The 14735-nt window shown below is 37.7% G+C and overlaps 1 protein-coding gene across 1 annotated transcript in view; it reads left to right on the top strand.

The window, feature by feature from the left end:
- vav2 (vav 2 guanine nucleotide exchange factor) overlaps positions 1-14735 on the top strand; it is a 208909-nt gene that overhangs the window by 135641 nt on the left and 58533 nt on the right. The window contains exon 3 of the mRNA XM_079836018.1: positions 10254-10312. Within this exon, the coding sequence (XP_079692144.1) occupies positions 10254-10312 (59 nt within the window). The remainder of the gene's footprint in view (positions 1-10253; positions 10313-14735) is intronic.

Consider the following 14735-nt stretch of genomic DNA (forward strand, 5'->3'; position numbering starts at 1 on the left):
TCACGTCAACTGCCACTGGAGAGACCTCCTGCAGGTCATGATTTGACTCCCACAGACACTCCTGTGCTGTAACAGAGAGAGCAGCAGGAGATCAGAATAAGATCATTCATTATGTTTATTTTCCCTCTTTCACTGTACTTCGCTTTAGCCAACAGAAAGGATCACTTCTCACAGCAAAAGCAGGTCACCATAAATGTATGAATTCTCTACAAGTCAGTAGTTGTTCAGTAGATATCAAAAATATATATATTATTAGTGTTTTTTATTAGTTTTCATTACCACACTCATCTTACTAATAGACATGATGATCTCTTGTAGTATATTTTTGATGAATACAAGACAAATCCATAGAGCTGTGGTCTAATTTAATGGATTTCCGGTGCCTTGACCAGTGGGTGCTTAGCTTAAGTAGCCACTCTGTACTTGACCGCTGTGGGCCTTGTTTGAACATGATAGAGAAGCTCTGCATGGCTGATCTGCCACATTAGAGCTCTCTGACCCTTCAACTGTGAGATTGGATATGGAATAAATTCATCCACTTTACAGAGAGAGAGTATCAGCGCTCTCCATCTGACCGAGATGGATGAAGAAATGCTGCTTCTCTGAAGCTCTGCATTTTCTTTGGCTTGCTGAAGAGAGACTTGGGGAAGAAGATCCGCACATCCTCGCCAGACACAACAGTCAATGTCCTGGGACGGTCTGAAAGAGGGAACATCCGCCCAGTTATTCTTCCCCCACTCGCCTTTATCTCCTGCAGCGCAGAGCTTCAGCCCTGGCCTTGCTCACCCACCCCTGGACACTCAGATTAAACCCAAACTAATCCCATCCACTCGCACATGCTCAGAGGCATGAGAGACTGCCCAACAGCTGCCTCAATCTACCCAGCATCCCCTGATGTGTGTCCCTGCAGGTGCCCCCACTGATAAAACCGTATGTGGAGGAATAAACTTCAAAAACATGGTGATCTCTGAAGACACACCCAACCTGCAGAGGGGGTACAGAGAGAAAGACACATGGATACAGTTTCTAGGGAGTAAAAGGACGCTAAACTCATATTATTGTCCCATAATCCCTTTATGTTCTCAGATTCCTTGGATTCCAAGAGGGAAATCCCTCCTTTGCTCTGTCTTATACAATACAGACACACTCACAGTGATCTTTTACAGCTGAATTTCTCTGCCCGTTGTCTTTTTCTAAACCTGTCATGACCTTGACCTATATTCGGCACCAGTATGAAATTATTACAGTGGTTGCAAGGCAACATTGTGTTGAATTGTGTATTTCTTTTTGAATTATTAAGTGTTAGCTATAGGGAGGGATGCACATTATTATTAGCACAACATTAGAATCGGCCGATAAAGGCTTAAAATGTTTTATAAAACAGTTAGTTCCAGTCATTTATTCTGATTGGTCAATAGCTATGTTTTATTTACGATAAAACACTGGTATGACCGCTTCACCCAACAGTTCTCTGTATCACTGCACAACACCCTTAGCAACCACACTTAGTAACATAACATATGTTTGTTCTCATTGATATTGTTAATTGAAGCTTATATTATTGTGAGAGAGAGATCTATTAAGCATATTCCTTAAGGTCATAAAAAAAAAAATCTGTTGAATGTCCACTGCGATATCTTGTCCTTTTAACAGTAAAGGGGTTTTCCCATGTCCTGACAGTGACAGCACTCATTTGTCAGTTGCGTCTTGTTCCTGTGTTCACACAAGTTAAATATAAAAATCTTCGCTATTGGGTGACTCACTAATTAAAACGTCTTCGCCGCCATCTAATGGCGTAATACAGTAATGTAACTTTTTGTTGCTGTCACTGATCTATATAAAGAACATTTATATAGATCAGTGTTTGCTGTTCACGGCCAGGGACTATTTTTCTGGTGGAAGGAAGGCTTTTATTGATTTTACGTCATGAAAGTTGCATTGATACATATTTTGGCTTTAATATTTGTATTGTGTGGTAAACGTTTTATTAAAACAGTAAGCCCTGTGAAGCCGTGGTTTACAGTGAATTTATAACACTGTCGTGCCTAACAACGCCCCTTAACTGTTATAAATTCACTGTAAACCACGGCTTCACAGGGCTTATTGCTTTAATAATCGTCATTGGCCCAATATGAAAAAAATAGACAGATATGCCTTGCTGATAACGTGTTGATTATGTGCCTGCAATAACTCAGTTGTCTGCAAGAAATGCTAGCGATAAGATAACATTCTCTGTTTTGGGTTGCCGCTTTGAACTTGAGCATGAGAGTACAGTAGGATGGATGCGTCCGGTGTGCGATACCCATCAACAATTCTCTAGTCTAGAGAGTGTGAAGCAGCAGCAGCCTCCTCCAGGTCCTAGTGCCTGCCTTGTAAGAGATTTATTTATTTAGGGAGGTGCTGTTGTTAGACTAATACAATGAAAAGTAAAATACACAAATAACATGAAGTTACTTATTTTTATGAATAAATAAAGCAGTATGTCAAAATCACGCTTCATGTGTTGATGACTCCCTCGCTGTAGATTATCTACAGATGTTAAATCCACACATAAATTGTTTAGGCTACAACTGCATCTGTCTAAAAAAAAAAAACAGTATAATGGACTTTATTATTCTTATTTTCAAAACGTTCAGTGTACTCTTATTTAAAAAAAAAAAAAAACTTTGGTCTCTAACAAGTAACCTTTTTGTAATACTAACTGAAATGAAAAATAATTAATTTGTAATTCCAAATAATCGTATAGTCCCAAGTATATCGATATTGGCATTGGCTATCGGCCAAAATGAGTTGAGAAATATAGGATATTTGCAAAAATCCAGTATCCTTATCTGCTTTTCTAATTACTTGACATAAATGCGTTTGACAGATGCGTTGCATTCAAGGTACATATTTTTCTTGCATTCCCTGATAATCAAACCCATGACTTTGACATTGCTAGTGTCATGTATTACTGAATGCGCTGTAGTGTGTCATTTTTCAATGATAAAATACTTAGTTTAGTTCTGTATCCTATTCTAAAATATTCTGTATCTGCTTAATATGCAGAGACACTTATAAGTATGTATATGGGACAGACAAAACTTTTGCTCAACTTGTATGAATAATTTTCACAGAATAAATATTAAAATGGTTTTCATTTAGATTTATTTTCATAGTTTAAAACTATGTTAGAACCACCTTTACACTGCGAAGATGGTGCCACCAAGATGCACATTAAGGCTTACATGAAGCTTTAACTCATTGTACTTCTGGAAATGCAAATGTAGTTTGAAGTTCTACCTTGTGCTGTATTTTCAGAAAAGGACAAACTGTTTGGAGATCTGAGCTTTAAACTCAGTGGGTTTGGGCACATATCGCCTTGGACCATTCAGCTTAAACAGCTCCAACAATTTATAAACAAGCATCACATGTGGTTTTCACTGTGGCGTCTGGCGCTGAGAGCGAGAGATGGTAGGGTATGCTTGGCAGAACACACCTCTCATTTCCTTTGTTAGCTTACGAAACAAACTATAGGTCTTTTGTCTGTGTTTTTGGACTGTATTTATTCGATATGACTCAGAGCATAAAAAAGTTTTAGTCTTCTCATTAAGATCATAAACTGTTTTAAAGCTGTGTACGAGGCAGCAACAGGCTTAGCTAGCCTAAACAGTGCACTGTTTTATATATTGCGCTTTCTATGAATGTTTTTCTCCCCTTATAGCAGATTGCATTACAGTATGTTACATCTGTAATCACGGTTATTATAGCTCTTAAACCTTTTTAGCAAGGCCTATACCGAAACATCAGCGTTCACGTTGTGGTAATTTGTCAGTTTTCCCTGTGGAAATGCAGGTACGAGACAGGCGGGTATTCACAAGTGTCTGCGGTCTAAGTAAATAGCCTTTTGCTTTGCTAGCACCATTGCTTGGTGGATTTGTAAACACAGGGAGCCAAGCCAAGACCACAAGAGCCCTCCATCTGATAAGAGCCGTGTAATGGTTTTCAAATGGGAATTTACCCTCCACATTATTCGAGAGCCAATTTAGTCTGGTTATACACCCATAGTATTCCACACACAATGTGTGTGAAAAAAAAGATATGATTATCTGACTTTATTTACTTAATCATTTAAATGATTATACTTATATATTATATGAATATATACTTTTATTATATAATTGTCAAAAGGGGTAATGTAATAGACCATTCCACATTTCTTGTGTTCTTTACTAACAGCAGTTTGTCTAAATAAGCACAAACTTTGATACTTTCTTGTCGTAATGGACAGAAATGTCCACTTTTGGCAGACACTGGTGTGGCGGCATGGTTAGTTTAGGTGATATTGTTAGATGTTAATTTGATCTGTTTGTTGGCACAGAAGGTAGTCATATTTTGTGTGAAAATGACCACTGATATCCATTTTCCTTGAGCTGAAGTCTTTCACATTGTCCCCCGTCTTCAGACAGAAGCATATGTCATCCTTTCATGCTCAGAAGCAGGACTGGGTCTTTGGGGCAGCGCCATAGACATTTGGGTCACGGCCCGAGTCCCCCTCCTTTGTGCTGAAGGGCTGACTGTGGAAAATCCCTGCTAAACACGCAGCAGCTGGAGTCCACTGAGAGGATTCGGCTCCCACTCAAACTCTATTGCCAGCATGTTCGTCATGTCACCACGTCAGCTGATATCCCATACTGCACACTGATCACTCTTCGGATGATGTGAAACAGAAGGGTTGTGTTGGTGATTTGTGTTTGTTTGTCCTTTGTTTGGTGGTATTTGATTGTTGCTTTGATTTGGGCATGATTTGTTTGCCAGTGTAGTTTGCTAAGAAGTCAGAAACAGACTTAACCAACATAACAAAGATCAAATCAATTTATACGAACATACACTAATCCACTAATATTGGCATCCTTGGTGAATATGAGCAAAGAAGGCTGTGAAACTAAATCTGCTTTGTTTATCCTTTTGATAAAAAAATGCACAAAATTCTAACCTTTCATTGAAACTCGCATTATAAAATAAATGTTTTTCTCCAATGCACATTGGCCACAATTATTGGCACCCCTAGAAATTCTTATGAGTAAAATATCTCTGAAGTATATTCACATTTATATTTACATTTTTTTAGCACACCAGGGTGACTAGAAACATGAAATTGTCCAGCAATGACGACTTCTTCCACAGAAGTATAAATATGAGGAAACACAAATGCAGCAAAAGTTTGTTGATAATCACAAAATGGAAAGTAAATGGTTGTAAGAAAATGGCTACAACACCCTAACCCGAACAGGGCAATCATTGAGAAGTTCCAATCAACTAAAGATGTTACAAATCTGTCTATATCGTCCTAATGCAAGGTGAGGAGGAGAGTTGTGGCCAAAGACTCTCCAAGGATCACAGCAGGAGAATTGCAGAGATTAGTTGAGGAAAAAAAGATCAAACATCACCACAAGTTGTTTGGGAGGGTTTCAAGTAAAATCTTACTCGCTCATCCAGAAACAAACTCCAGCATATTCGGTTGTCAGACACAACTGGAACTTCAAAAGGGACCTGGTTCTATGGTCAGATGAAACAAACAAAAAAAGAGATTTTTGACAGCAAACCCACCAGATGTGTTTGGTGCAAACAGGGATAAAAAGTACCCCATGCCCACGGTTAAATTAGGTTACTGCTGGATCTTTAATGTTGTGGGCCTATTTTTTTTGCTGGAGGTCCAGGACATCTTGTTCAGACGGTATCATGGATTCTAGCAAATACCAACAGATAATTTTTTTTTTTTTTTTTTTTATCTGACCGCTTCTGCTAGAAATCTTATAATGAGCCTTGGTTGGATCTTCCATCAGGACAATGATCCAAAACACATAAAAATCAACACGAAAAAAGCATACCTGGCGCGACATATGATTTTGGACGCAGCATATGCGTTGAACTGCATATATATTTCGTTATATTTGTCTTTAAAACAAAACAAAACAAAAAAATAAAAAATCATTTTAAGCAAATGGCATGAGAACAAATGTTTTAGAGTCATACATTTTTCATGGATTTAGTTGTGTATCCAACCTTTTGACTTGTTTAATGCATTTTTTCAATATTTTTTGCACTCAATACTTTAAATGTATTTGTTTGTGCATTTATACTGCTCACACATGTAGTGCTACTTCAGTCATGATTAAGTTAGATACCATGATGCATTGTGATGTATTGAATTGTGACTCAATGTCGATGTGTATCATATTGTGAGATGTGTGATAGCCTAGCTTAACAGAGAGAATCCTCAGACTATTGTGTGTGTGTCCAAGTTTATTTTGAGTTGTAGGAGTTTGTGCTGGTTGGTGTCCTGTGCTGCTGAGCTCTCAGGTCCATTATAGATGAGTGCCAGGACTCAGTCTTACTCATTGCCATCTGTTCACACATCTCCTACCACTTTCAGTTCCCTGCTGCAACTCAGGCGCTTGCTTAAACTCTCATTTAGAGCACATTAGTGTAGAATATCACATTTGAACATTTGCTTATATGGCTGTTTTCGCTCATCAGGTTTATTTAGAATCACTTATGCATAAGGTTGATTCTGAGCAGCATGATATACAGCACTGACGCTTTCCATTATGTCACTGTAAATATCTGTTCTGTTTGTAATCGTGCAGCTATGGCATTGTGATCTTCATCTTCCCTTCCCTTTCTGTCTACTTCTACCCTTCATATCTTCATATCTTTTTTTCTGCTACTTGTCATCTGGTCTCATCCAATCTCACCTCTTCTTGTCTTTTCTTTTGTTTTGCTACATCTCTTCTAGTTTTGTCTCATCTCATTTCCCCTTTCATTTTGTGTGTTTTCTGTACTCTCAAGATTCATGCTGTCTGTGGCCACATATGTTGTTCTGGTGGACGGGTGGATTTGCCATGTTTGGAAACCCTAGACACATTACAGCTGATGTAGACACAATGCTAGCGTAACTTTACCTCAGATAAGCAACTACGGTATATAACATTAGCGGACAATCTACGTTTCTCTCTTTCTGTCTGTCGCTGCTATTGTGAGGTGATGGACAGTATTGTGCTGTTTTCGCGAGGTGATTGGTGTTGTGTCTTGACTCTGATCTGATGCTCGTCATACACACCAACGCACTGAGATGAGGGGAAAATCAATATTATGAGACAACATAGCGAGAGCTGTTGACCTGACCTGAGGGAGAGATGAAGAATGAGACACAGAGCAATGAAAGTGACTGAGTACAAGAATGAAGCACCACACTAAAAACACCATACAGAGAAGAAAAAGCCACAGTTTTGATGGATGAGTCACACATCGTCCCTGCACACATCATCCCCGCAGGTGTTGTTGTGTTGAAGCTCCATGAATATTTAGACACATTAGCAGATGAACACAGGAGCAATACGCCTAACAGCCTAACACATAGACTTATTTAGCTGTATTGATCCCTCAATCATCTCTCCTCTTGCCTGGGCTGATTCTGCTTGATGCAAGCCAGAAAATTGGTGGTAGAATATCATATGTAATGCATTATGGTCTGTCATTATGTTATTAATCCAGAGTATCAGCGGTAAGAGACATCCCTTGATTATATACAGTATTTGTGCAGATATACACAGTCCCAGATGCATTTTCTGCTCTGATTTAGGAGGGGAAATCTGTCAATTGGATTTAAAAATACGATATCAGTACTATTCAATTTGTTATTAGCTGAAAACATGATAACTAGGCATTTTCATATTGCTATATTATTGAAGCTTGTATAACGGTATACAGTATTATCATGACCTTCAAATAAGTTGCAAAAAATGTGTCATACTATAACAGGTTTAATAATTTTTTTCTTATAACAAAAAGAACTGAACATTTAAATACAATAAAGGAATACACAAAAATGTATAAAGAATATGTTTCAAACAGATTAAAGTGCAAAAGAATATTATAAACAACAGGTAACTCTTTACATAAGGTCTCATTAGTTAATGTTAGTTAACTTTTGATAATGTGTTTTAAATTTTTTAAATTAACTATGATTAATGCTATAGAAGTATTTTTTTTCCCAGTTTATGTTAATTAATTAATTAATTAACTAATGGAGCCTTAATGTAAAGTGTGACCGAACAATAAAGAATCAAAACATTTTCAAACAATATCTAGGGCATGTTGTAGTCTAGATTAAAATGTTTAAAAAAAATTTAAGTCTAAGTATTTAAGTATTCGGTGCTGCGAAAATGTTGAAAATACTGTTCAGAAATACTGAATGTGCATTTTCCTTAACTCATTTTAACCAGTTGATGGAGAAAGTGAAAATGCATTCAAAAAATCAGATTAATTCTTAATAAATAATTATTAAATGTATTTTGAAGTTCCCGCGATAACAATATCTTGCATGTTCATTATCGTGATATATCGTATTACCGTATACGCCACATGTCTATTCATGACAGCCATTTCAATTCTGCAGGAATGTGCGGAGTTGTTCGTTGAGTTTTGCAGCCACAGATTCTGTGTGGGTCTGTGTTTAAGGAAGTTTAGCTTGTACATTTTGACTTGTATAAAAGCATTATGTGACAAAAGTGCTGCTACAGATGTCCGTTTGTGCATAAAGAGCGTGAACATCTTTTACTAAAGCTCATCGTCATCTGTGGAGTCATCTTCATGGGTGCCAGTTGTCTGAACTGACAGTTGTCATTTACACAGTGATGTTCAAATTAAGTGTTTTGAGAAACTTAAAATCAATTTAATTTATGACTGGTTGTGTGAATTGCATCATTAATTATTGAAATAATATCTAGATTAAAATCAAGTAATAATATGTATTAGTATGCCACGGAAGGCTGTCCAGAATATGAAATTGAGCAAACTGTAATGGAGAACTGTAATGGAGCTTCAGAGAAGGAAAAAAACTCATGACAAAAGCTAAAAAAAAATGTTTATGGAAAAAATCAGAACTGAGCATTTATTTAAAAAATATGTATTAATTATTTATTCATTGATAGTTGTTATACCGTAATTTTTTCATAGTTCACTCATTATCTAGAAGCTCCACACATCTGCACATCTTGCTCTGACTGAAGAACAGCTAGTATCACCATGGCAGCAGGCAATGCAAGCGGAAACACGCCCATAAGCATGTAATGAGGCGACACAGCACCATCTTCACTTTTGCATGTGCTTTCCTGTGTGTGAGTGTGCATGTGTGTGTGTGTGTGTGTGTCCGTGTGTGGCTTCTGCATTACACACTCAAGACCCTCTAGCACACCATCTGGAAGCCTCTAGAAGGGCCACCAATAAGCCTACTCACATGTGACTCATGATTGGCATTAAATCAGTGTAAATACCGCACACGTTTAACCCTGTTACCCGGCACTAATGCAGCTGGGAAGAGGAGGGGCCTTCACAAATCTGTGAAAAGCGATTCACATCTATGATTTCATTAGGGCGTTTCATGCCACATGTCCTTTAATGTCGTCATTAGTGGGATAGCATGATCCATGTGTGCACACAAGCTGCACCACCAAAGCCCTTCATAAAACAAGCCAAATAACAAGACACTTTGTTCTGTTGCAAATGTTTATTACTGGAATCACTATTTTTTTACAACCCTTAAGCCCAAAGTATACTTCGGCTGTCTGCGTTCCACGACAGTCCATGCACTGTCCATGTGAAATCATTTCCAGCCCAATTTTTCTGTCTGCGTGGATGGCTCAGAAAGTTCACTAGATCGCTTCTTTCTGCGCTCACAGCCAAAGGAGGCTTGCGCACTGAACTGTGCATAAGATAGAGTGGAATGCGGTAAAATAAGTATATTTAAGTATTAAACTTTTGGTAACTTGTCTTGCAGAATTATGCTACACAATTTATGCTACAATGCTATGGAAAAAAAAACTTTGTGTTGTATCTTGCAATTCTGTACAGTTCATTGCTGTCAATGCAGACTTTTTTTTTTTTTTTGCTTTTCCGTTGTAGTTCTCCCACCACAAATTCTAAATTAAAATAATTTTTAAAAAGTTACTTGATGTCTATGTACAATTATACATAGAAAGTTATTTGATTTGAGCTTTTTCTGAAAACAATTATTATAATAATAGTTGGGCTTTTGTCTCAACCACCTAGATAATTTTAGCAAAAAAATAACTTAATTGAAAACACCTGGCAACTACCTAAACACCTTAACATTGTAGTGCCATGTTTTGCATCTTTAGAAAATCTAGTTGTGATTTTGCTGTCATTTGTGAAGTTTCTTTGGCTAACCCAAACCTTCTCTTGTTCCGCAGGTGATCTCTGCGCTCTCCAGAATCTCCCACAACAGCATTGCACAGATCAAAGGCATCAGGTAATTCATTTCCTCCACGCGCTGATTGTGTTTCCTTTCAGTAGAGATGTGTTTCGTGTCTTGAGGGATCTATCACAGCGCTCTCTTGGGTTGCACCTTTTATGTGGCTCCATTCATTGGGCCTGGAAGGTAGAAGGAGTTGGCACAGACCACCGCACATGTGCGAAACCTGTGGGCCAAAACCCATGAAGTGAGTGGTTGTCGCTCCCCTCAGGTGTTTTAACGGAGTGGAACCTGCCTCCATGCTTTATAGGCGACTGGGATCACTTCCTGTCTCATTATTTGGCCAGTCTGTTCACCCTGATTCGCAAATAAAGCCTTTGATCCAACAGAGTAATGAGCTGATGGGCCGAGCCATTAGGCGTTTTGCCAGAGCGGGGCGGAGGCAAGACAGGTCTGCCATTAGTCAGTGCAGCGTAACAGACTGAGGGGTGCCTAAATCACTTCCTGTCTTCACCGGGCATGCTGCCGCACAGGGATGGCCAAAATACTGCCCATTGATTTGTCAAAAGTCAAGACTGAGTCTTTTTGTACTGGAAAAATATAGCTGATGATTCTCCATTGTAAAAGTTGTCTGAAGTAATTAAAGGAAAGATCTGAAGATGGATCGTTGCGCGTAGACAAATCTACTGTGACTAATGCAAGTCAAATTTGCTCCCTGAGCAAGTCTTTCACACTCGACATTTTAAGTGCACTGGATTTTGGGAGTTATAGTCGTATAATTTCCTGGCTGTATACAGCAAGCAATGAAAGGCAGCTTTGTTTTCATCGATACCGCGACGCGTGTCACAGCTTTGAGGACATGTGCTTTAGTTGTTAGGCCGACATAACCCACATTTCTTTAAAAAGACCGTTATTTTAGTCTATTTTTATGGTGTTTTTTTTTTTTTTTTACACTTTTGTGCTGTAGAATTATAGGCTGAATAAAATTTGCTGTCTGTTTTATTTCCCCTTCAAGCATCTCAAAAAGCAAGAAATGTCTCAGTCTTGTTTGGGAACATTCCTCGCACACCCTTCTGGATTTGGTTTAAAGATGTTTTTCCCGACAGGGCTTGAAATTCAGCCACATTCTGGCATGCAAAATACTAATCAATATTCACAAGACAGGATTTCGGCGTTACTCTTTTCAGTTCGGTTGCATTGTTTCATTAAAGAACGACCCTAGGGAGAAGTTCCATAGCGTCTTTTTGCTCTTTGACTGCTTTGGTTAATGGTTATTCTGAATGCCTGTTAATTAATTAGCCATCACAAGATACAGAGTGCCGCTTCATGGAGGGACACTGTGACGTTACACACTGTTTTTTCAGCTGTGACCACATCCTCTTCCTTTGAGCTTTCCTGCCTACACGATGCAACAGAAATGCGTTTTTCTGTATTTATTGTTCAAGTGTACTTTGTTTGTTATTACACATCTAGCCTAAGTCACACACACCTTTAGATGTAAACCATCGCTTTTACATATGGAGGTCCTGCTTCAATAATAAGGTCTTTAACTGAGCAGCAGGAACAAGGAAGGGCAAAGTGTAAGTCATTAGTGCAGCACCTGTTAACGTGATCTCTGGTTTCCCCCGCCTAGCATGATTGTTTTTATCAATAAATGGTTTATGTGCAGATAGTGGTTATGAGTATATGAGATCAAATCACCCTCTTTTTACTGTATTTGTGTGCTGCATTGTTCAGTACCAGGAACTCAGGAGCTCTTATTCAAAACCCATTAAACTGCCCTACTCGCTGACATGAAACTTCATAAGTAACTGATTTGGAACATTGAACATATGCCGAAACTCTGTGCATCATGCAAATTGCAAACAAGAGACTTGATTCAGTTGACAAGAAATAATGCTTGAATAAAGCATTTAATAAGTAAATGCACTCTCAAAAAAGCGTGGCTTGTAATGGAGGCAGTATACCCTTAAAATGAAATCTTTGTACCATATTTACCTGTAAAAGTTCATTGTAGTACATATTACTACTCTAGGGTACTAACATGTACCTTCAAAGTTGTCCTCTTTGGGGTTCTGCCCTGAGACAAGCTGTTGTACCCCTAAAGGTAAAAAAAATTCTGACAGTGTACTTATAAATTCTGCCTGCAGAGTCAAGATCTGCATTTTATACATTTTATGATAAACAGATATTAATTTATAATCTCTCTGATACTTGAATTTTTAAACTAGAAAGGCAAAAATAGATACACAAATATAGTTATGTATTTTTAATAAATTATGTTGTCATAAATAAGTGTCAAAAGCCTTCATTTTTACCACCATTAGTACCACCCCCAAAGGTCCCTAGTTCCTGGGGAAAGTTTCTCTGGTGGAAACGCGGCTAAAGGTTGTCACCCGTGGTGATTTGGATTTAACATCAACCTGAATGGTAATAAAACTTTAAGATTAGTCATATTTTACTGGAGACATGGGCAAGGTCTCTCTCTTACACACTTTTACTTCCCATAGACTACATGTGTTTTTATCTCTCACATGTACAGAATGTCACCCACTCACGTGAGCAATGACCTTTCATGAATAATGCCATACTGTACACTTTAAATATGCACTAGCTACATGTACATAACAGTGATTCATGCACATAGCCACTGTATGCCTTAAACATGCACAATTCACCTTCCCCCATATACACATACAAGATGATTGCTATGCATTATGGATGTGCGCACATGTCACATGCAAGATGGTGTTGTCATGTCTTAAACAGAGACAAGCATAACAAAAAATGACAAAGCATAATGTGCAGTGCATGGATGGTTTTGTTCCTGGCGTTTGATAGAAGACAGAGATTGCGGAGCAGATTGAAGCTTCTTGTACGCATCAGATAATCCCCCGCATCCACTCAGCTTTCTGCTTTATTGATTCCTTAGTGATGGACACTGCTCTTCTATGCAATGTGAAAGTGCTGTATCTCACTCACGTCTTTATCAAGTCCTGAGAGAAAACCAGTGTCTGCTGGTGGAGTTATCAGATAGATGCTCTCCTCTGATCATCCTTCCAGTGAAATTCCAGTATGAGCCGGACAGGATCAGGGGCTCTGGCCTGCTTTGGATACTGAGGGATTACTGGACTCCTGCTTTTTATAGAAGATCAATATAATCGTACCTTTTGCTTGCAGTTTTACTCTGATGATGAGAAATAAGAGGTATCAGGAGGGATTTTAGTCTTGAATTTAGAATTAAATTTGACATTATAAAATGTTATCATATTAAAATGTAGTGTTTTATTTTTTATGCACTTCATATTTATTGTATTATTTTCTAAATGCATATTTCTAGTTTGATTTTTCAACAGGCCACATTATTTAAAGAAACTTTTCATAATTGTCAAAATGTAACTTGCTCCGCCTTTATACATCATAGCAAGACTAAAAGTGTGATCTATTGCTTTTATATATCGGTTTAATAAACAAGACGTTAATATTTAGTAACTTACATTTTGGACACATATATCCAGTTACTTTGTGTATTTGTGCACTTTTTTTGGTTCCTAAATGAATTGGCGTTTTTGAACAAATCAGTTCGGTTGAATAAATGAAAGACTGAGAGGTTTTGAACAAATTGTTTAAATGATTCAGTGACTCTTTCATAAAGACAGTCATTTGTCGCCACCTACTGGAGTAGCAATGTTCACCTGCAGAAAGAATCACTGATTTGTGTGTGTTTTATTAGAATGAGGCAAAGTTGTCCATTTTTATTGCTAAAGCATTTACAGCAAAGGTTCATAAAAAACTATGCAAAATAAAGAAAATGAACACTACAAAAATAAATAAATGTTTATAATGCAATATTTTTTAAGAATTTAAGGACAAGAACAAATGTATTGTAATTTATTACAATATTTGTTTATTGTATAATTTAGTACAAAAAGCAAGTGCAAAATTAATATCTTAACAACATGTTGTCATATTATATGAACAGTAGAGATAGAAGCTTCCTAAATGGCTGTAATGCTGCTGCTTCTGTGAATGTGATGTATAGTTGCATAGACACTTTCAGCATGAATGAAGAGCTTTAGCTGGTTTTGTAATCATACTGTGGTATGTTTTCTAATCTTGTGTAACCTAATAGAAATTGAATCAGTTTAACTTTTTTCCCCTTCACTTCATGGAGCAAACTACTGAACGCTTCAGATGTTTCAATATTCTTCGAGCTCTTCTGAGCCGTCGCTCTCAGAATAGAGAGCAAATATCTGTTTCCGTGAGATAAAAACCCAGGGATACTGTTTTCTTGGACATAAATGGAATTGAAAAGAGTTTGATGCGTCTGCAAAATCAATTAAAGCAAGTATTGGTCTGATGTGTTTCAGGCTGTAATCACTGAGGGATGGGAGCAGCTTTCATATTATTCTGATTTCAAATGATCAGTTTTGTCACAGCTTCTGAATTTTTGTGTGGGTGAGTATAGACGTTCATGTAT

This window comes from Gobio gobio, assembly GCF_949357685.1.
Source record: "Gobio gobio genome assembly, chromosome: 14".
Taxonomy (NCBI): Eukaryota; Metazoa; Chordata; class Actinopteri; order Cypriniformes; family Gobionidae; genus Gobio; species Gobio gobio.